This window comes from Pseudophryne corroboree, chromosome 1 (genome assembly GCF_028390025.1).
Source record: "Pseudophryne corroboree isolate aPseCor3 chromosome 1, aPseCor3.hap2, whole genome shotgun sequence".
NCBI classification, from domain to species: domain Eukaryota; kingdom Metazoa; phylum Chordata; class Amphibia; order Anura; family Myobatrachidae; genus Pseudophryne; species Pseudophryne corroboree.
In genome coordinates, this window is record NC_086444.1 from 1,126,054,175 (window position 1) to 1,126,077,832 (window position 23,658).

The 23,658-nt window shown below is 45.5% G+C and overlaps 1 protein-coding gene and 1 long non-coding RNA gene across 5 annotated transcripts in view; one reads left to right on the forward strand and one right to left on the reverse strand.

The window, feature by feature from the left end:
* The window catches only part of SLC2A9 (solute carrier family 2 member 9), a 724,331-nt gene that overhangs the window by 226,295 nt on the left and 474,378 nt on the right, over nucleotides 1-23,658 (forward strand). For all 4 annotated transcript variants that reach the window (XM_063923094.1, XM_063923104.1, XM_063923114.1 and 1 more), the window contains one exon: nucleotides 6,944-7,076. In XM_063923094.1, coding sequence (XP_063779164.1) covers nucleotides 6,944-7,076 — 133 coding nt within the window. The remainder of the gene's footprint in view (nucleotides 1-6,943; nucleotides 7,077-23,658) is intronic.
* Nucleotides 848-15,057, reverse strand: LOC134927979 (uncharacterized). Its single transcript, XR_010177797.1, has 3 exons — nucleotides 14,746-15,057; nucleotides 1,074-1,144; nucleotides 848-960 (listed from the first exon to the last, which is right to left on the reverse strand). It is a non-coding gene; the product is annotated as an uncharacterized LOC134927979 (long non-coding RNA).

Consider the following 23,658-nt stretch of genomic DNA (forward strand, 5'->3'; position numbering starts at 1 on the left):
TGTGCATGAGGGGTTAGTACAAGGCATATGTATCAGGATATTTTTCGACTTTGACAGCCTCGTTCTGGTTTCCGAGTCAGGTGGGAAAACCCGAGCCTGGCTCGGAACCAGACTCGAATGGTGAAGTTCGGTACGGTTCGGTTCTCTGAGAACCGCACCCGCTCATCCCTAATATATATATATATATATATATGTGCAAGTAGAGGAATGGGCGCACTTGGGTTGTTTTTCCACCCAATATTCAATGGGGGAAAAACAGCAGTCTCCCTAAGATATTTACTCCTAATTCGTGAGCATAAAACCACATTTAACATGTTCCATGTAAAATTTATTACAACATAAAAGCAATGATACAAAACGGCATAGTATCTCTTCTTGCAGATAACACCATATAGTACAGAGGACCAGTTGAAATAACTTTGATAGATTCCTCCTTCTCCTTTGACAATTCGGAGATTTGATGTTTATGAACAAATAACCCAACGCGTTTCGTCTTACTCTAAGACTTCATCAGGGGTATGTCTAAAAATATATATAAAATATTTATATCAGAATCTTATCCTGATTAAAACAATAATATGAAGGAACATGTCAATAAACGAGGAAAAATGCAAGACAGAACTTAAAACATTGGCAAAATATACAAATATATATATAAATATGTGAGGAAAAAATATACATACACATATGCTATAACATACAAGGAGGATGATCTTAACATATCCATGGAAAACAATTATGTGATACAATCTCAGAACAAAGAATTCACAATTATACCAAAGAGAAAGAAATAGACACATAAAGAGGAGTTCATCATCACAAGAACATAATAATTACATATGGCATACCTCTAGTGCTTGATAAATACTGTTAGTGCATCAATGAAATGGCAATTACGTATTCTGGATACTTGAAAAATCCACACACCGGTGGGGTACACAGGTGAAAGTTAGATTAAGCCTAATTGGGGAAATATACGTTTTTAGTACTAACAACAATTAATAACATATTCTGCATAACACTGGGCTCAATAATAACAAATAAATTAATATATCTGTACATTGAACACATACCTTATCGTGAAGTGCTTGAATAACAAGTTCAAACGCACAGGCCTGAACGCAAGTTCAAATAGGTATGTGACCTAACAAAAATTATTAATATTCACTAATTAGAGATATATAACGTAACAGCCTTTATATAAATTGGTTAATGTGCTAGTAGATTGAAACACATACCTTATGATTCAGGGATTTGGATAACAAGTTCAAATACACAGGTCTACCACAATTTCATATGCGTGTGTAACCTGGTAAATTAGAGGAATATGATTCTTGAGACAGAGAACTTGCTCATACCAGGTGTGAGAAGTTTTAATTTAATAAACTCCCTTTAGAAAGGGGTGGAGAAGGATACACTAGTTTTGAAAATTCATTAATTCGATTAAATCTTACGTGAAATTGGTTCCCCAAGGGGGTATACATATATATACACACACACATACATATATACTGTATACACACACACACACACACACACACACACACACTATATCTATCTATCTCTTATTTCTGTGTTTCATGCCTTCAGCACATACATCTTGCTTCTGTATACAGTCATTTATGTTATCAGCATCATCTAGTACTGTAGCTTAATTGTGAACCTCACAGCTCACCATAGCAGGTTCTCAGGGTATTCTGGGTAATTTTTATGTTTGCATACAGCAGTTAGTTCATGTTTCCACATCTTGCATGTTATGTTTGCATTGCATCCTACCTTTGCATATTGTAATTGAATTTCATTATTTGTATTTTTACAGTTTTACCAGTTTCCTCTATTGCATAATAAATACCATTCTTCAGATCGTCACATCTGTTTGGGATTATTGAAAAGTAGAGGTGGTTATGCTGTCTGTCTGAATTTGGTTAAAAAAACATCATAGTGAAGGCAGAACACAGTAGTAGACCCCTCCCTAAGCTCTGGTTTCACATCTGTGTATATTTTATTTATTTTGGCACTGTACCCATTGTATATATGCAAGTGGGCCACAGTCCTGAGGCTCCATTGTTAGGGCACACCTAGATAACCACACAACTCCCAATGTCCGACTTTGAGGAGCTTCACCTATAACAGCCGAAAGAAGTTCTTTCGGTACTTGGATGCTGCCAGGACTTATGTACTGTATAGGACAAGGCAGTCGGTGTAGAAACTACGTGAGCACACAAGGAATGGGCTGAGGTGGGAAACAGACATTAATTCGGAGGCTGTAGGCAAATAAACTGTTAAAAGTATTAGCTGTAAGCAAGGTAAGGAGTCTAGTAAGCTGAAACCCAGGTCCAGAAATAAAGAGTAGACAAGAGTAGAGAGACAAGACAGGCACAAGTCAGAGCAGGGGCTGGGGACAGACTGAAATATCCAAAGGCAGAAGCAAGGTGCTGGATATTAGCAAGCAGAATCTGGCTGAGTTTACACAGGACAAACAGCAGCAGGGCAGGATGCTTCATTTAGGGTAAAAGCTATAACCAGCAATGCATTAGATCCCTGTAACTGTTCAGGGAGCCAATCAGAACTCCAGAATGGAGACAGACTCCTTGTAATTAATTACACTGCAGCTGAATGGCTGCACAAACAAAGGAAGCATACAGCCGGGACCAACAGGCAGTGTGGATGCAGACAGTCCTGGTTGCCTAGCAATTGGCTGGACCAGTGAGACGTTAATACATTGTCATTTATATTTTCTTGTATGTAGTGCCCACTTATTCTACACAGAGATGATACCCTATTGCCACAGAAGTGCTAAACAAACCCTATCATGTCACAGTCACTACCCCCATGTGAGGTGGCCATGCTGCCTTTTTTCTTCTTGTGAAATATTGGGGGTGATGTATCAAGCAGTGAAAAGAGTGGATAAGTTGCCAATAGCAACCAATCTGCTTCTAACTATCATTTTATAGAAAGTACTTGATAAACGCTACCTCAAAGCCGATTGGTTATTAATGCCAATTTTTCCAATGATCCACTCTTTTCACTGTTTGATACATCACCCCCCCCCCTCCCCCAGGGATGTACGAGTACATGTTAATAAAATTATTGCGGCTGGTGGCTGATTGTCCTTGTTCGCAGGTCATTGTTAGTTTGCTTATAGCAAAGATATGTTCTATGCAGCTCTCGGTCCTGTCAGACACTCTTTTTTTTTAAATTCAATAATTTTTATTGTTACTTAAAACAAAATTTTAGTACAAAAAACCAAAACATTAAAGCATTACATTCAAAGACATTATCAACAATGATACCCTATATAATAAACACGCAATAGCATATTGAACTATTGTTAGGGTATACACATATTCCAAGATTTAAAGAAAAAGAAATAACATTGGTGTTTGGCGACATTAATTGAAAATGATACCATAGAAATAATATGCTGTACATTTATAGTAATATCCTAGCTGTAATGTTTATTCCAATAACATACTATCAAGTATTAGATCTAGCAACTTGAGTTATATTGATGTTAGCACCCCTAGCATAAGGTGAAGACAGCCATCTATCCCATATCTTATAAAAATGTATTGATGGCTTTTCTTGACATGTACACAAATTTTTCATGTGCCACTGTAGAATTTATGAGGGCAATCCATGAATTAATATCAGGGCCAGTAGAGGCCATCCAGGAGCGGGCCACTGAAACATTTGCAAGAGCACACAGGTTGATAGTATATCATCTGGAGGGGGCATCCAGCAACTCCTCATCTATCACCGCCAAGATACATACAAGAGGGGACAATGCATCTGCAGGTATTCCAGTAGAAACCATAATCTTAAGTATATCCTGGCAAAATGACTGTACCACTCGACAGGACCAGAGCATGTGCCAAAAGGTGCCCTCAGACAGAGTACGCTTTGGACACCTAGAGTCCGTTCTTCCTCCAAACCTCATTAACCTCTCTGTATTGATATAGATTCTGTGTAAAAAAACAAAAAGATGCACCTGTTGATATCTGACTGTTGTGGTTGCCAGTCTGGAGGCACCCAATTCATCTTCCCAAATTTCATCTGACATGGGCCCTAAATCAACCTCCCATTTAGATTTAAGATGGAAGGGCTACATCATGATAGGCACGAAGCAGAGCCGAGTAAATTACTGAAATAGTACAGTTTTGAATATTAGAAAATAATTCACGAACTGGAGAGTCCCTGAACAGAAGGGGGGGAAGCTGCAAATTGATAGAAATAAAAGGTAGGAATATTGTAATCCTCCTGGAGTTGTTGAAAAGACTTGATTATGCCCATATGATATAGATTTCCAAGTGACTGTACCCCCTGACGGTTCCAGACCTCCCCTATTTGTAGTGAAGCGAGCTCGGTAAGGGTTCGTGTGTATTCCAGAGGCGTTTCCAGATCCCAGCCCCCCCTGTAGCAATCTATACATCTCTCTCCAAACTAACAGAGACAGACACTCTTGAATGTTTCTCTGTGTCAGAGAAATAAGCGTTTCTGGTCGTCAGCTGGGTACAAAAGGGGAGTATGTACGGAATAGAACCATATATTCTCTGTCATGTGTAGCCAGTGTGTGGTACAGTGTAAAGTGTAAATGCTGGTACTAGTGATGGCCATTTATAGTCTGTTCTTATTCTGTATATTTGCGCACAATTACATAATTGTTACCCATTTTCTTGTTACGTACTCTTATTGTAATTCTCTACTCTTACTCTGCATTAATGTAGTCAGATTTATACCATCATTTATATTGGTCAGTTTGTTTAGTGTTCAGTATTAATCACTATCTCTCTCAGCATCTGTGTATGTGCTGTATGTATTCTATGGAGAGGTTAAAGTGAGCAGGAACAGGGCAGAACTGTGTTCCGTCAGTTCTATGTGGAGCAGGAACGCAGTTCCGCCTCCTCCAGCTCACCTAACCCAGGGAGATGCCGGGCACCCGCTGAGATTGTGTTACCAGTGAGCGTCCGGCTCCTTCCTCTCAGCAGCAGCTGGAGGCGGGGGCTCACAGCTGAGCACCGAGTCCTGCAGAGTGCACTATGGGAGAGACATCATGATATCTCTGCCATAGTTCCGAGGAGCGGTCGCCAGGCGGAGGGCAGCGGTCCAGAAGCAGGAGCGGGGCAAATTAGTACTGTGGTTTTTTTTTTACTGTGTGTGTGTGTAAGGGGCGCTACTAAGGGGGCAGGGGGACCAACTGGGGGCAAACAACCTGGGGGCATATCTACTGTGGTTCAAAACTACTGGAGGCATATCTACTGGGGTGCAAACCAAATGGGGGCATATCTACTGGGGTGCAAACCAACTGGGGGCATATGTACTTGGGTGCAAACCAACTGGGGGCATATGTACTGGGGTGCAAACCAACTGGGGGCATATCTACTGCTGTACAAAAATACTGGGGCATATCTACTGGGGGAAAACCAACTGGGGGCATATGTACTGGAGTGCAAAACTACTGGGGGCATATCTACTGCTGTACAAAACTACTGGGGCATAGCTACTGGGGGAAAACCAACTGGGGGCATATCTACTGGAGTGCAAAACTACTGGGGGCATATCTACTGGGGTAAAACCAACTGGGGGCATATCTACTGGGGTGCAAAACTACTGGGGGCATATCTACTGGGGGGCAAAGCATCTGGAGTGCAAAACTACTTGGGGCATATCAACTGGGGTGCAAAACTACTCTGGGAATATTTACTGGGGGCAAACCAACTGGGGGCATATCTACTGGGATGCAAAACTACTGGGGGCAGACCAACTGTGGGCATATCAACAGGGGGTATAACTACAGAGGACATATCTACTGGGGGCATATCTAGTGGGGGCATAACTACTGGGGACATTACATAGGGGACACTTTTTAAGGGGCATCACTCCTGGGGACATAAGGGGCACTACTACTGTGGGCACTGTATAAGGGGCACCAATACTATGGGCTCTACATAAGCACTGTGGGCACTACAACTACAGGGGCACTACTACTGGGGGCATTGTATAAGGCGCACTACTGCTGTGCGTATTATGTGTATTTGGGGTGCTACTACTGTGGGCTTTGTGTATAAGGGGCACAAATGTGTATCATACCATGAATAAGGGACAATACTATGTGGTTGTTATGATTCGGAGAGGATACCTGGACTAAGTGACGCAGAAGTCTGGGCATGTGTTATGAGGACAACACTGTACAAGGGCTACAGGCGGCACTAGGTGGCGCTCATACGATTACCCTTGCTCAGCAGTCTTTAGCCTCCTGCAATGCTAGGCTTCACCATTAGCGATCAGATAGCCTGCGCCCATAGAGTGAAAACCCGCCCCGTGCAAGTGTGCGAATGTATGCATACTCCGTCTGAAAACATCGCCAGACAGCGGACATCTGCAAACTCTCACCATCTAATGGTTTTTCCAGTTTGTACGTAGCCCAGGACTTACTCCTACAGACTGATCAGGTCTGTAGCTGACTTCACACACCCGCCCTGAAAACACCTGGGAACGCCTGCGTTTTCCCTGACACTCCCAGAAAACGGCCAGTTACCACCCACAAGCGGCCTCTTCCTGTCAATCACCTTGCATACGCCAAGCGATCAAAATTTCCGCGCATTTTGTCGCTGTTTGGGCTGACACCTGTGCATTGCGGTGCATACACATGCGCAACCATTCGATAATCGTCCTCTGTGCGATTTCGCACAACAGCGATCAGCTCTGAATTGGGTCCATAATACAGTTGAGAAACAATGAAGAACAGAAAAGCAAGGAGATACTAAAGGGAAATGCTTGAGTAGACAGGAAAGCCTTGAGTTGATTGTTGGAGGATTGTAGAGTGCAATGCGCAATGTCTCCGGTCACAGGGGATATTTCAGACTTATTTTTCCTGTTAGCAGCAGAGAAATAAATTATTGCTGTCCGCTCGTTGGGTAACCCTGCCTTTTCCATGTTTCAGGAGTCCAGGTGGCCCTGCTTGTTTGGATTTATTCTGATCCCTTCAGTTATACAAATAGCCATATTACCGTTCTTCCCAGAAAGTCCACGATACCTTCTACTAGAAAAACAAGACACCAAGAGAGCGGAGAAAGGTACAGTATGCCACTACTAATGTGATGTTTCTCAGACACAGGTACATATTCAGTTTATCTGTTGTCATGGTAACTCTTACGAGAAGTGACAAGTACACATTATTCTTCACTTTACAATGAAAACATCCTAAATGCTTTATTCGTGTCATCTGCATCAAATCAAAATTTGGATGTGTCCCCTGAACTGTTGGAGCTATGGTTTTGTGGGCTAGGCCAGTAATCATTATAATGCAGTCTATGCATTTACTAGTGACTCGTCCCGTTTGGGGGTTTCACTTCCTAGTATTGGGGGACAGTCTGAAATCACACAACCTCAAAAGGGGCGTTTAGTATTCCCTACAGTTTTACAGGAAGGGCACTGATTGTCTACCAAAGCATACTTGTAGAGCGAGATGGAACAGCTTTCTGAGGGCATTCAACACCTGCCTTAGGTGCACTGTCGACGAGATTTCCGCAGCATTGCCAAGGCACGACTTTATTTTCTGGAGTGATCTTAGTGAAATGATAAAAAGGGTTTTAGAGACAGGACAACTCCAGGGAGTTTCTTCCTGGACAGAGGATTTGATATTTGCACCAGCCTCTGTGGCTGTGGATCTGCGTCTGGGAAAACAGGCAGGGCCATCTTAACAATGCACTGGGGCCGTTACCCATACGCGGATTCAGGGGGGGACCACCAAGGCACGTGCCCCCCGTGTCATTTAGGAGGTGCTTTTTTTCAATGCTGCACTGCACATATCAAGATGAGGCTGTCGGCTGTCAGTCCCTCCTTCCTGTAGCAGCTTAGCTATGAACGATCAGCCCAGCTCCGCCTCCTGCATTCTGATTTGCGGGCTGTGCTTAATCCGGACTTTAGTGTCACCCTCGCCCTTGCTGCACTAGTCCACGGGGGAGGAGGGGCTATGCAGAACAATGATTGCGGGGGAGTGGGGGAGTGAGAGCCGCCAATGCCGCCTGTTAGACAAATCACTCGGCGGAGTGATGTAGCAAGCCGGACCCGCCACCAGGAGACAGATCCCTGCACAGAGTTGGCAGTGCAGGGGTGATTGAGCTGAGCTGGGGACCAAGGAAGCAGGTAGGGTGCAGGGACACTGGGGAAGGGCTACTGAGTGAGTGTGCGGTGCGGCACCCGCATGTGCAGGGCCAGACAGAAACAGCAGCAGACCAGTGCTCTCTGTGTCTGCCCCCTTCTCCAGCCTGGTGCCCCCACCATTACTGCCCCCAGCCCCAGTATCTCCCACCCTGTCATCCCAATGTTTCCCCTTCCCTCCCCAACCAGCCCACTGTTCCCATCTCCCTGCTCTCCCATCTAGAACCTCCCAGTGAGTCTAGACATACTGATCCCTCCTCACCAGCCCAGTGTTAGCCCTTTCACTGCCCCCTTCCCATCCTGCCAAGTGCCTCCCCATTCATAGTGCCCTGGGCCCCCCAATCCAGCCCAGTGTCCCCCACCATCTCACTAACTCCCTTATCCTAGTATCTACCACCCTGCCTGCCCAGTGTCTCCCCTCTCACAGCCCCATGCCCCCATCTCACTGCCCCTCAGCAAGAACATCCCTTCATTCAGCCCAGTGTACCCCCTTCTACAGCCTAGTGTTTCCCCCTCCCACCACCATCTCTCTGCCCCATTCCCATCTAGACCGGTGTCCCATATATAGATCCCACTGCCTGTCACCTACTGCCTTTCTGTCTCCAACTATCTCTCCTCATCACTTTTCTCTCCTGTCACCCATTGCCTTTTACTCTCTGCCTGACATCACCCACTGCCTCTCCCCGTCACATTCTCCCTGTCACCCACTGCCTTTCTGTCTCCCACTGTTTCTCCCCATCACTTCTCCCTCCTGCCTGCCTCTCCCTGTCACCCAATATCTCTCCCCGTCATCCACTATGTCACGAACAACCTCCCCATGTCACATTCTGTGGCGTCACCCACTGCCTCATGGATATGGCACTCTCTTTGAAGTCACACCTATGTTGCAAGGCCACACCCACTTTTCTGGAGCACGTGCGTCCTATGTGCACTCTAAAGTACCTCCCCCTCATTTCCTCTGTCATGGTGCCCCCCTGTAATTTTTTTCTGGATCCACCCCTGCCCTCACCCATCCTCCAGCGGTAGGGGTGCGACAGATTTGACAATCCTGTTAGCGGTGGGGGGGGTCCACTCAGCATGTAGATGGAGGGAGATGGGGCAGGAGGGAGAACACTAAACTGTAGAAGGGGGCATTGAGCTGAATGAAGAGGCCTCAGTACATGACTTCAAGGGTGGTAGGGGGTGTTTAATATGCAGGTGGGGTGTGCATAGTGGAGTGGGCTTAATAGTCATCATTTTCCAGTGGGAGGGCAGCCTGCTTGACTGCAGATATCTCCGGTTAATGGATTTCTTAGCTTTCAATAGGAAAAAAAAACACCTTTCAGGAAGTACTGGGGACTTGGGGATCAGAGTTCAGGAGCCAGAGCAATCCGCCAATGAAAATATATAACTTCATACCTGGCATGTGGAGCTGGAGCAGGGGCTAGCAGCTTGGAAGGCTGATATTTCTGGTTCTGGACATAGTAGAGACAAGCTGCCACTGTCCTCCAAAAGGGGAGAGTTCCAGCTTTTGGAGTATGCCATCAGAAAAACTCTAAGTCAGACAGAACCCGAGATATCTGGCTGGGAAGAGCAGTTAGGCTTGAATGGGGACCACTGCTTTGAAATCGGATATCTCCAGTTCCCCAGGGCTGATTTAAAAAAAATCTGGTACCTATGGGAAAAAAGGGACCCTCAGCTATCAACCTAGGGCCCTTATACTCCCGGGGTCCTTGAGCAACTGCTCATTGAGCCCATACCAAAAGACAGCCCTGAACAAAGACACGTTTAGTTACATGTCCATGAGACTCCCATAAAATGGCCTAATTTGTGAACACTCAGAGAGGCATCACAGGGTGGGGCACATGTGACCAAAAAAGGGAGTGGCCTTGTGGGAAGGGGCATGATCTCATGGCATACTCTCTTTGCCATAACTCCAGTCGTGTTTTGCATTCCCAGAGATGCTGGCTGCATTGCCAACACATTCTCAGCGACAGGAGCCAGGAGCTGCAGATAATGTTACTGTGCAGCATCCAATTCCTGGTTATTGTGGAGGAGCCAGCATGTTGCTGTCATCCCCTCTGAGAGTGACATCCGGGTGCAGTGCGCACTCCCATAGTGATGACTGTGCCTCCTAGTCACTGCCTGGGAACACCCATGGTTGTGTGCTGCAAGCTCTATTGCAAGTTACTCGTATGCAACAGTCATCTCTATGTACATTCAGGTTAATGCATGCGCCGTGGGTGTTTTCTGGAATATTTCCAAATGCACAGTAGTAAATAATCGCTCAGCTACATAAACATTGGCATTGCACCCTCCTCTATATCAGGCCCTTAGCCCCATAGGCTGGTTGCAGCTTTTGTTGTTGCAAATGTTTATTATTTTATTATATGGTATATTGCATATTGCAGCCAACCTATGCCATGCTGACTATTGCTGAACCCATGAGGATTGGCTATTATGTGATAAGAATGTATATATTGCCACCAACAACTGCACACATGACAAACACCTACTGTATTCACTTTGTGTACTTTGTAATTGCTGAAAGTCAGCTCTGTACCTTTGTAGCGCAGTTATAAAAAAACTAGGTGATTCATAGCGCCCTACAGGCGCTCTTCACACCGTCGTAAGGGGCTATACCCCCTTAACCCCTGCACGCCCGTTGTGCGTAAAATCTTTGTATTTTATGCAACAAGTTACGCCCCCTGAACCCCGTAGTCCGTGCTATATTTGTATTATGTGGAGTATTACCTGCAATCATAATTGTGTTAGTGGTTCAATATTGCATGGCCAAAGGGCGTGCAATGTCAAGGGGGCGTAGCTCCTTGCAACGGCGTGAATAGTGGCCGCAAGCCACGATGAATCACATAGTGTACTACAGTCCCCGCCCAGCGTTATACACTGAGTCACAGAATCACAGATCTGGGCAAATATATAAAAGAGATAAATAAATGAGATAGAATAAAGGGTTTGGTCGGCTGGACAGAAATGAGCTGTCCTTCCTGTGCCGGCAGCCATTAGCCTCTGCCGTGTTTACCCATTTCATCCTTCATTTGCATCCTTCAAGATCTCTCCCTGATTGATGAAATAGACTCAATTTATCTTTTCTCTTTCACTTGACATTCACAAGCGGCAGAAGGAAAGAAAAAAGAGAGAAGAGCCATATTTGCTATGTCATATTTTTGATTAAGAATAAGATGTGACAAGGATTAAAATGGCCCTTGGCTTTTTTTTTTTCTTTCATCCGCTTGAAGAAGTGCAATTATTTCTATAATTATTAACTGCTGACGGGCATCTCAGTTAGTTAGGTAACTATTTATTTAGAATGTTTGTGTGTCTTTTTTGCATTGACGTGTTCATAAATTTGATTTTATTATTTGCGTGTCGTGCTTTTGCCAAAACAATTGTTACTTTGTCAGTGATCTGATTTGCCTTTGTAACCCTTTGTTTGCCTGGTGGGTGGTGGCGACGTATTTCTCCATGACACCTAGCCCTGTAGAATCCATTTGTCGGCTGTTTACCATAACCATAGGTCTTCAACCTGTGGCCCTCCAGCTGCTGTGAAACTACACATCCCAGCATGCCCTGCCTCTGTTTTAGCATGCCTTAATAGTAAAACTGTGGCAGGGCATGCTGGGATATGTAATTCCAGATCAGCTGGAGGGCCACAGGTTGAAGACCTGTGCCATAAACACCTGGGCGCCTGTGAATACTTACACCGTAAACCCTGATGGTGTCATAGAGTTCATATGTCACAAATTTTCCAGTCTCAGGAATCTACACTTTTCTTGCCAGCTTTTGAAAAACTATTTTGGGCATACTTACCTACCTTCAATTACTCCTCTCCGGGAGAAGCCCAGAGAGGAGCCGATGCAGGAGATTTCGGGGGGTGGGGCCGGGCTGTGACATCATCAAGCTCCACCCCCACATCTGGAAAATTATGCGATTTGTGGGTCCGTGGGAAGGGGGCGGGGCTAAAATTACGCAATTCGCGTAATTTAAACCCCTTCCTCTCCCCACGGACCCGCAAATATGGGAGAGAGTGTCTCCATCCTGCCCGCATCACTAGCGGGGGGGGGGCTACCTCAAAAATCGGGAGCATCCCGCAGCTGCGGGGAGAGTAGGCAAGTATGTTTCAGGGAGATTGTGAAAGCAGCACCTATGACCACGAAGCTGAAAAGGTCATGTACTACTCCGACTGAGAGGAATTATACTTACATTCAACTTCAAATAAGCCCCAAAGCAGTAACAGTACATGCAGCTCTAGCCATCAGTGTGCTGCACAATTTATTGTAACACACTTCGTTCTTATTCTTTATCCAAGTGTTTCATCAATAGTGTTGTACCCACCTGCCCTGGAAGCTGGGAGATTGCTAGACTCTTCAGTGAGTATCCCTGACATTGAGGAAGAATTGGCAAGTGTGCTTTTCTTAACCGCTCATCTGCCACTTCTTCTACTGGCATGGAGCCCAAGGGCGTGCGTTTTGTGATGTGGCAGGAAAACAGCACTGGTCAGTCTAAACTGAGCTGTGGCTTTTACCCGAGTAACAGGGCCGTAAGTAGGGTAGTGAGGCACACAGGGCGGGAAGCTGTGGGGGTGGAAGCCGCCCTGAGTGTTTACCCGATGGCCGATGCCTGCTCTCTTCCGTTTTTCAGCTCCTGTGTCCTGCACCGGGGGAGAAGACGTTATGACATCTTGCACAGTGCTGTGAAAGGGAGCGGGGGAGCGGCCTCAGAATGGGCACACTCTTCCTCCCAGCGGTCAGGATATTTGTTATGGGTGGAAGGCAGCGGTAAAGCACTCAGGAGGATTGGGCAGATGGGGAATTATAGGATGAAGGGGCTGCGGCGGCTCAGAGCGCATGGCTGTCATGTTACGGTTGGGCTAATTGCAGACAGACCTAATGGTAGCTACTGTAAGCCTGCAGCTAACAAACAGCAGAGATTGAACTGTAGGGGGAGCTGTTCTGTAAACTAACTTCCTCTACACCGTATTTAAACAACATTATAAGCCAGCAAAATAATAAGCAATGATAGTCATAGTACACAAGCTTTAGTTATCAAACAAAATTGGTGAAAGGGATTTGTGGCTCTCACATAGGGAGGAATTCAATTAGACCGCCACCTGCTTCTTCCGAAGGCCCCTAGAATTGTGGGGCCCTTCATTACAATAGGTTATGTATGCAGACCCCAACTCTTGTCTCTCATTTTCTAGAATGCAGTAGAGAAATAATAGCTAACATCTGATTGGTTGCTATGGGCAACGCCTCCACTTTTCATTTTTAAAACTTTAGTAAATCTACACCTTGGGGTCATTGACCTCTAGATCAGAGTGCTGCAAATCTGTCCCAATTTCTTCGTTGGGAAATTGTGAAATGCTTTATACAATGATCCAACAGCTGCAAACTGGATTTTGTTTCAGTGAGAAAAAGTGCATTAGAACTAATCCCTATTGGCTCCTATATTAGTGGCCTTGCATTTAATGTGTCTTCAGAGACAGAACTATGGGACTTATTCAGGTTTGTTAGCAATTGGGCAAAACCATGTGCAGTGCAGTTGTGGCAGATATAACATGTGCAGATAGAATTAGATTTGGGTGGGGTGTGTTTAAACTGAAATCTAAATTGCAGTGTAGAAATTAAGCAGCCAGTATTTACGCTGCACAGAAGCAACGTAACCCACCCAAATCTAACTCTCAATGCACGTTACATTTGCCCCATCTGTAGTGCAACATGGTCTTGCCCAATTGCTAACTTTTATTTTAGTTTGCTAATAAACCTGAATAAGCCCCTATAGCAGTGATGGGGAACCTTTGGCACTCCAGCTGTTGTTGAACTACACATCCCAGCATCACCTGCTACAGTTTTGCTATTTGGTCATGCTTAAACTGTAGCAGGGCATGCTGGGATGTGTAGTTCAACAACAGCTGGCGTGCCAAAGGTTCCACATCACTGCCCTATAGCCAGTTCAGGAGTGCAATCACCATGGTGCCCAGTGATACTTCTCTATCCACACTCTGCTCTTGTGGACTCGTCATGCTACAACATAGGAAAAAAATTATTCTATTCAGCGCTGTCTACCTTTCATTCTGTCTACCCCTCCCCCTAGCCTCTACTGTAATTCATAAGCAACTATTTCCTATCCATTAAGCTACAGAACAGCATACCTGGTGAAAACCAAATTAATGTAACTCTTCTATGTTCAAAGATAATGACAGGCATGCAAACCTTGTTCTCTTACATGTATATGGAAATCGCTAATACGGCTCTCTACACATTACATTTTTACTTTGAAAAATATATTGAAAAAATAATTAATACACACTCAATTTGTATATGGCAGCTTTGATCTTATATATGCAGTTTCAGTGCTGCATACACTAGTTTCATGCTCAATCCATGTGTCAGGAGTCACAAGACCCTTTTATTCCCCCATGAAAAGTGAGTGTCAGTCACCATCATATTCCCCCTTGATGTTGCTGCTGGAAAAAAAAAAATGAATAAAATATCAGCTTCATTCTCAGCAGCTAAAACACAGTGGCCGTCCTCCTGTCTGACTAAACACCAGTACCAAAGAATGATCATAATTTACTCTTATTACCTGTATTTCTCTTTTTTACCTCCTCTTCTCTTTTGTCTGGTGTTCTCTACTTGACAATGCAATTTATTTTCTTCCTGTCATCGTCTTCTCTCCATTTTGCCGTCGATAGGACAATTCAATGAAGCGTGCAACGATGAAAAAAAAATAAAAGCTATTTTTCTTCTCTCCACATCAAGCACACTTGTCCTCTGTGGAACACTAATTATCTAACAACTTGTGTACAATTTGTGACTGAATTTGTAACGAGCTCTCCAGGTTGTGTTGTAGTGTTTTCAGTTCATTAGTAATGTAAGTAGGAGCTTTCCTTTCGGGGTTTTTTTTTCCCCCTGTATGTTTTCCCTGTACTGTTTTGGGAAATTTTCCTGCATTCTGCTTGTAAAACTAAACAGGTGTATGCAGTTCTGAGAGCGGGGTGCACCCTGGGTTGCTGGTAAGGCTAAAAATCACATCTAAGGCATACATTAATAATGACAAAGTGAAATCTCAGCTTTCCATAGTGTCATCCTTGACTGCTCAAATCTGACAGCTGGAAGCTGCTCATGGACCCTATTCAGATTCAGTATAGCAGAGGGGGAGTTGTACTAAGCAGTGATAAGAGTGGAGAAGTGAGCGAGTGCAGACTTTGCCCATGGCAACCAATCAGCTGCTATGTATAATTTTATAATCTGCAAATTGTAAATGTTACTTCAATGCTGATTGGATGCCTTGGGCAACTTTTCACTGGCTCAGTTCTCCACACTTTTCACTGCTTAGTACATCTCCCCCAGAATCTGCTACTGCTTGTGATTGCATTATGGGGGCCGCCCAGCATGCCAAGTCCCGGCCAGCATTGCGATCGCAATCTAATTGCATAGCTGGCAAGGGAATAGCACATGCACTCTGCATACGCAGCATGACTGCATATGCACCCACACCACCACCATCATTTTCATCGGAACGGCTGTTTGTGGAACTCAATCCCTCGTGTTCATTCAACAAAAGAACTGCGCTCGCCACAGGCACGTGCAATAAAAAGGGGGATGGTATCAAAAAAAGGGGGAATGATCTAAAAAATTAAGATTCATGGTCTCAAAAATAATGGGGCATGGTCACACAATAGTATACCCAATCCAAATTATGCCACACAGTAGTACAATCTTATTCACATGACACCGCACATAGTGCCCCTGATTCACATTACACCACATAGTAGTGTCCCTTATTCATGTTATGACACACAGCAGTGCCCCTTTTACACAATGCCCACAGTAGGAGTGCCCTAGTACACATAATGGCCACACAGTAGTGCCACTTATGCAATGCCCACTATAGTGTTAGTGACCCTTATGCAATGCCCACTGTAGTGGTAGTGCCCCTTATGCAATGCCCACAGTTGTAGTGCTCCTTATGCAGAGCCCATAGTGGCAGTGCCCCTTATGCAGTCCCCCCAGTAGTGTTGCCCCTTATGCAGTCCCCCCAGTAGTGGTGCCCCTTATGCAATGCCCCCATTAGTAGTGCCCCCAGTAAAAATTCCCCCAGTAGTAATGCCACCTGTAGTAGTGTCCCCAGTGATAATGCTCCCAGTGATAATGCTCCCTGTAGTAGTGCCCACATTAGAAGTATCCTCATTAGTATTGTCCCAGTGGTAAAGCCCCATATTAATAATGCCCCTTACACAAAAAAAAAAACACAATACTTACCTTAAGTCCCACTCCTACATCTGACTGTTGCAGTCCGCCTGGCTTATGCTCCTCGGAGCTATGGGAGAGATGTCATGACATCTCTCCCATAGTGCACACTACGAGACATGGAAGCCAGACTTCAGCAGTGGCACTTGCTGGTAACAAAATCTCAGCGGGTGTCTGGCATTTCCCTGCGATGCCGGGCTAACATCCTGGGTTAGGTGGGCCAGAGGAGGCGGAATTGGTTCCAAATGGAACTCCAAATGGAACTGATGGTACGCAGTTCTGCCCCGTTCCTGCTCACTTTAACCCCTGTGTAATGCTTCTAAACTCCTAATAGCCAAGCACTGAAAATCTCCTCAACCTTCCACCACAAGCTCTCTAGTCAGCAGGCTATGGTACGTTTCCTCTTTGGAATATATTACCAATCACTTTTGCATAATACTTTGGTTCGTCATACCAGCAGGTATGGAACCTTTGGTTTACTTTCCATGCCTCACCTCTACAGTATGGTAAGGGTTCACCAGATAACTTTGTTATATTCTATCCTTTTCTCATCTCCTCTTCTGCTTCCCCTATCCTTTACTGCTTTTTGAGTCAATTCTTATCTTCTTTGGTTTTCTTTATCTTTAGTTACTATCTGCCAGTAGATTACGGTTTTATTTTTTGTTTCTTATTGTTTTATACTATAGGAAAATGTACAATTTACTGCATGCCATTGTTCTTTTATAGTGTGGGATTGTCCGTATTTCCAGGACTCCCCTTTATAGGGTTGTGTGTAGCCTACATTTTATGATCGGTGGATCTTTCCGTCATGTACTGTTTAAAAAAAATAAATAGTATAAAAAAAAAATAGTGACAAAGTGTTTAGATTGTCATCTGCTCAGCTATGTGTTTGTATAGGAGAAATAGCAGCATAGGGCAAATAAATAAATCAGAAATAAGTGTGGAGGTCAGTGTTTAATAATGATCATCAGACAAGAGAAGGCTCCAGAACATAGGATAACATGCAATAGTGAAGATAGGGGTACTTTTTAAAGTATTCATGAAAGTTGATAACCAGGAGGCATTTAGTAAGTCTTAAGGGGGGCACACATAGAGAAATCCATGCTTAATTTCTCAGCAATCTGACTAGATTGCTTAGAAATTAAGCACGGATCTCTCCGTCTGTATGCCTCATAGTGATAGAGATGCGCAGCCCCGCGCGTTGCTATCGCCGGTACTAGAATAGCCTGCATGCAGGCCAAATCTAGTTAGGTCGCTCATTTCACCGCTGGGTGAAGTGAGCGTCCCCCCCTTCCCCCTCGCTCAGCACACATCGCGCTGTGTGCTGAGTGGGTGGAGAGATGTGTGCTGAGCGTTCTGTGCTAGATCGTTCAGCACACATCTCTGGGAAAATCTCCCCGTGTGTACGGCCCTTTACTATATCGCCATTCACATCATTTATAGTTTACTTCACTATACCATTAAATATTTGGCTTGGAAAAATGTGCGACCTACAATGTGGACTTAGGGGGTCATTCCGAGTTGATCGCACGTAGCAACTTTTTGCTGCCCGTGCGATCAACTAAACGCAGCCTATGGGGGAGTGTATTTCTGCATAGCAGGGCTGCGAATGCTTGTGCAGCCCTGCTATGCAAAAAAACGTTTTCTATAAAAGAGGAACAGGGCAAGAGTTACTTACCCTGTACAATCGATCCATCGATGCAGGTCCCGGAATTGACGTCAGACATCCGCCCTCCAAACGCCTGGACTCGCCTGCGTTGGACTCACCACTCCCCGAAAACGTCAATCTTCTTGCGGTCGCTGCTGTGACCGCTTTCTACGGTAGTGGTGTCGCTGCCTGGCGCCGGGCAACAATGCGCATGGCAATGCGGCTGCCACACGTGCATTTCCGACCCGTTCACACGGCTGCGAAGAAGTGCTGCATGCGGTCGGGTCGGAATGACCCCCCCTATGATTCTTTACCACAGAATCCCCTTGTGGATGGTCCTGAGCTGAACCAGGTGCATATACTAGTGTTTTCTCCTGGCCTTCAGGGGCGTAGCCAGAACTTTGTGGGCCCCATAGCAACATTTTGAAGGGGCCCCCATCCTAATGCTTCTTGAGAGATACTTTTCTGCAGAAGTTATTAATTTTATGCCCTATAATAGTGCCCTAGTTCATTTTCCGAACCATAGTAAAGCCTTATTTAATGTTATGCCCCATAGTAGTTTCCTAGTTTCTTTTATAAAATTGCAGTAGTGCTTAAGTTCACCCTATGTCACATTTCACAGCTGCCGGTACACATAATGCCGCACAGTACCCCCAATTCACTTTATGATATATAGTGCTCCCCATTCATGTTGTGCCTCATTTCAGTGCCCCGGTTCATATTAAATAACATTAAAATGCCCTCCAGTTCATTTTATACCACATTACAATGAGCAGGTCCAGGGGCATACCTAGATATCTTGCAGGCCCCAATGGCGAAAAAAAAAACATGATTTTAATACCTACCGGTAAATCCTTTTCTCCTAGTCCATAGAGGATGCTGGGATCCACTTCAGTACCATGGGGTATAGACGGTTCCGCAGGAGCCATGGGCACTTTAAGACTTTTCAAGGGTGTGAACTGGCTCCTCCCTCTATGCCCCTCCTCCAGACCTCAGTATAGGAACTGTGCCCAGGGAGACGGACATTTCAAGGAAAGGATTTACTTTTAAATTAACGGTGGGATTCATACCAGCTCACACCTCAACCATGCCGCACAACATGGCATTCAACATAACACATGCCAACGGGCATGAACAATTGCAGCAACATGCTGAAAATAATTGTAACACAACACTTGTGTAACTACAAAACTAATAACTGCAGGTAAAGAACGCACTGGGTCGGGTGCCCAGCATCCTCTACAGACTAGGAGAAAAGGATTTACCGGTAGGTATTAAAATCCTGTTTTCTCATACGTCCTAGAAGATGCTGGGGTCCACTTCAGTACCATGGGGTTATACCAAAGCTCCAGTACGGGCGGGAGAGTGCGGATGACCCTGCAGCACCGATTGACCAAACTTTAGGTCTTCATCGGCCAAGGTGTCAAACTTGTAAAATTTTGCAAACGTGTTTGACCCTGACCAAGTAGCTGCTCGGCAAAGTTGTAATGCCGAGACTCCCCGGGCAGCCGCCCAGGATGAGCCCCCCTTTCTAGTAGAATGGGCATTCACCGACTTCGGTATCGACAATCCTGTCGTGGAATGGGCGTGCTGAATCGTCCATTCCACGACAGGATTGCCCTCGTCCCTCTGATCCAGCACGCAATGGTCTGCTTAGAAGCAGGACATACAATTTTGTTGGGAGCATACAGGACAAGCAGAGCCTCTGTTTTCCGTATCCGAGCTGTTCTTGCGACATAAATTTTCAAAGCTCTAACCACATCAAAAGACTTTGACGCAGTGAAGGTGTCAGCAGCCACTGGCACCACAATAGGTTGGTTTATATGGAAAGACGAAACCACTGTTAGAAGAAATTGTTGGCAAGTTCTCAACTCTGCCCTATCTTCATGGAAGATCGGGTAAAGGCTCTTGTGAGACAAACTCAGACACCCACCTTGCGGATGCCAAGGCCAATAGCACGACCACTTTCCAAGTGAGAAACTTCAATTCTATCTCCTGTAGAGGTTCAAACCAATCCGATTGAAGGAACTGCAACACCACATTAAGGTCCCATGGTGCCACCGGAGGCACAAATGGAGGTTGGATGAGCAGCACCCCCTTTCATGAACGTCTGAACTTCTGGAAGGGAGGCCAATTGTTTTTGAAAGAAAACTGATAAGGCCGAAATCTGGACCTTGATTGAACCCAATCTTAGTCCCGCATTCACATCTGACTGCAGAAAATGGAGAAAACGTCCCAGCTGAAACTCTTCCGTAGGAGCCTTCTTGGATTCACACCAAGACACATACTTTCTCCAAATACGGTAGTGATGCTTAGACGTTACTCCTTTCCTGGCCTGAACCAGAGTGGGAATGACTTCTTAGGGAATACCCTTTCGGGCTAGGATCCGGCGCTCAACAGCCATGCCATCAAATGTAGCCGCGGTAAGTCTTGATACACGCACGGCCCCTGCTGAAGCAGGTCCCCTCGAAGAGGAAGAGGCCGAGTATCTTCTATAAGCAACTCCTGAAGATCTGGATACCAAGCCCTCCTTGGCCAGTCTGGGACAATGAGGATCGCTCGAACCCTTGTTCTTTTTATGAGCTTGAGAACTTTTGGTATCACTGGAAGTGGAGGAAAGACATACACCGACCGAAAAACACCCACTGTGACACCAGTGCATCCACTGCTATTGCTTCAGGATCTCTCGACCTGGAACAATATCTCTGAAGCTTCTTGTTGAGACGAGATGCCATCATGTCTACTTGAAGAACTCCCCAAAGACTTGTCACCTCTGCGAAGACTTCTTGGTGGAGGCCCCACTCTCCTGGATGGAGATCGTATCTGCTGAGGAAGTCTGCTTCCCAGTTGTCCACTCCCGGAATGAAAATTGCCGGCAGAGCTCTTGCATGTCTCTCTGCCCAGAGGAGGACCTTTGTCACCTCTGCCATTGCCGCTCTGCTTTTCGTTCCGCCCTGCCGGTTTATGTACGCGGCTGCTGTTACATTGTCCGACTGGATCTGCACGGGTTGATCTTGAAGAAGATGCACCGCTTGTAGAAGGCCATTGTAAATGGCTCTCAATTCCAGAACGTTCATGTGAAGACAGGTTTCCTGACTTGACCACTTTCCTTGGAAACTTTTTCCCTGTGTGACTGCTCCCCAGCCTCGGAGACTTGCTTCCGTGGTTACTAGGACCCAGTCCTGAATCCCGAACCTGCATCCCTCTAATAGGTGAGAACTGTGTAGCCACCACAGGAGCAAAATCCTGGCTTTGGAGGACAGGATTATCTTCTGGTGCATGTGTAGGTGGGATCCGGACCACTTGTCCAACAGGTCCCACTGGAATACTCTGGCATGGAATCGGCTAAACTGTATGGCCTCGTAGGCCGCTACCATCTTTCCCAACAACCGAATGCATTGATGAATCGACACTCTCGTTGGTTTCAAAATTTGTTTGACCATTCTCTGGATTTCCAGCGCTTTTTCTACTGGAAGAAATACCCTCTGAACTTCTGTGTCCAGTATCATCCCCAGAAAGGACAATCTTGTCGTTGGTTCCAACTGCGACTTTGGAAAATTCATGATCCAACCGTGTTGTTGGAGTACTGACAGGGAGAGTGCAATGTTCTGCACCAACCGTTCCCTGGATCTCGCTTTCATCAGGAGATCGTCCAGGTAAGGAATTATATTGACTCCTTGTTGTCGAAGGAGGACCATCATCTCTGCCATCACCTTGGTGAACACCCTCGGCGCCATGGAGAGTCCGAACGGCAACGTCTGGAACTGGTAATGGCAATCCTGTACTATAAATCTCGGATAAGCTTGGTGAGGAGGATAAATGGGAACATGTAAGTAAGCCTCTTTTATATCTACTGACACCATGACGTCCCCTTCCTCCAGACTGGAAATCACTGCCCTCAGAGATTCCATCTTGAACTTGAACCTTTTCATGTAGAGATTCAGAGATTTCAGGTTTAAAATTGGTCTGGCCGAGCCGTCCGGCTTCGGAACTACGAAGAGGCTTTAATAAAAACCTTCTCCCTGTTGTGACAAGGAAACCAGGACAATGACTTGATCCTGACATAATTTTTGAATTGCAGCTGTTGCTACTTCACTGTCTGGAAGAGAAGCTGGCAAGGTTGATTTGAAAAATTGGCTTGGGGGGACGTCTTGAAACTCCAGTTTGTATCCATGGGACCCTATTTGCAAGACCCATGGGTCCAGCCCAGATCTGACTGAAATGTTTCAGACGTGCTCCCACCCGAGCGGACTCCCGCAAGGGAGCCCCAGCGTCGTGCTGCAGATTTGGCAGAAGCTGGGGTTGATTTCTGCTCCTGCGATCCTGGAGACGCTGTGGATTTTTTTCCCTTCCCCTCCCTCTACCTGCAAAGAAAGGGGAACCTTTACCCTTTTTGTATTTGTTGGGCCGAACGGACTGCATCTGAGAGTGATGTGTCTTTTTCGCCGGTGCAGGAGCATAAGGCAAGAATGTCGACTTACCTGCAGTAGCCGCAGAGACTAAAGCATCCAGCCCATCTCTAAACAAGGCCTCACCTTTATACGGGAGAGCCTCCATATTTCTTTTGGCATCTGCGTCAGCATTCCACTGGCGAATCCACAACGCCCTCCGAGCTGAGACTGCCATGGTAGCGGCTTTTGAACCCAAGAGCCCAATATCTTTCATGGCTTCTAGCATGTATGCAGCAGCATCTTTGATATGACCAAACTTTAGGAGTATCTCGTCTCTATCTATCGTGTCAATTTCAGATGCCAAGTTATCTGACCATTTTTTGATAGCACTACTCACCCACGCGCAAGCAATGGTGGTCCTGAGCAGTGTACCATTGGCCACATAAATAGATTTTAACGTAGTCTCCAACTTGCGGTCTGCCGGCTCCTTTAGTGAAGCCGTCCCAGGTGCAGGGAGAATCACCTTTTTAGTTAACCGTGACAGGGCACTGTCTAAAACGGGGGGTGACTCCCACCTTTTCCTGTCCTCTGCCGGGAAAGAATAAGCAACCTGAATCCTTTTGGGAATCTGAAATTTCTTTCCAGGGTATACCCAAACTCCCTCAAATAGAGTATTAAGCTCATGAGAAGGAGGGAACGTTACATTAATTTTCTTTTCTTTATAAAAATAAGCCTTCTCCTGAAGTACAGGAGGGGCTTCAGTAACTCCCAAGACCTCCTTTATAGCAACAGTCATGTATTGAATGCTTTTTGCCAATTTAGGATCTATTCCCCTGGAATCACTAGTGTCGAAACAGGAATCAGAGTCCGTGTCAGTATCAGTTTGTACAATTTGTGCAAATGGTCTCTTATGTGACCCAGAGGTTTCTCCCGTGGATGAAAAAGCAGAACTATGAAAAATCACATCTTCCACTGATTTTCTCCAGTTTTCTGCATGAGACTCAGACTTATCTAATCTCTTACTGATATGATTCACACTATCACGTAATTCTTTCACCCATTCAGGCTCGTGGTGTGCCGGCAGCGCCTCCACATTACAACTCTGTGTCCCTAAAATGGCTCCCTCAGGGGAAGAGCTCCCTGCCTCAGACATGTCACACACGTGCACAACCACACCACAGGCACTCGAGGACTTATAGAGGACAGA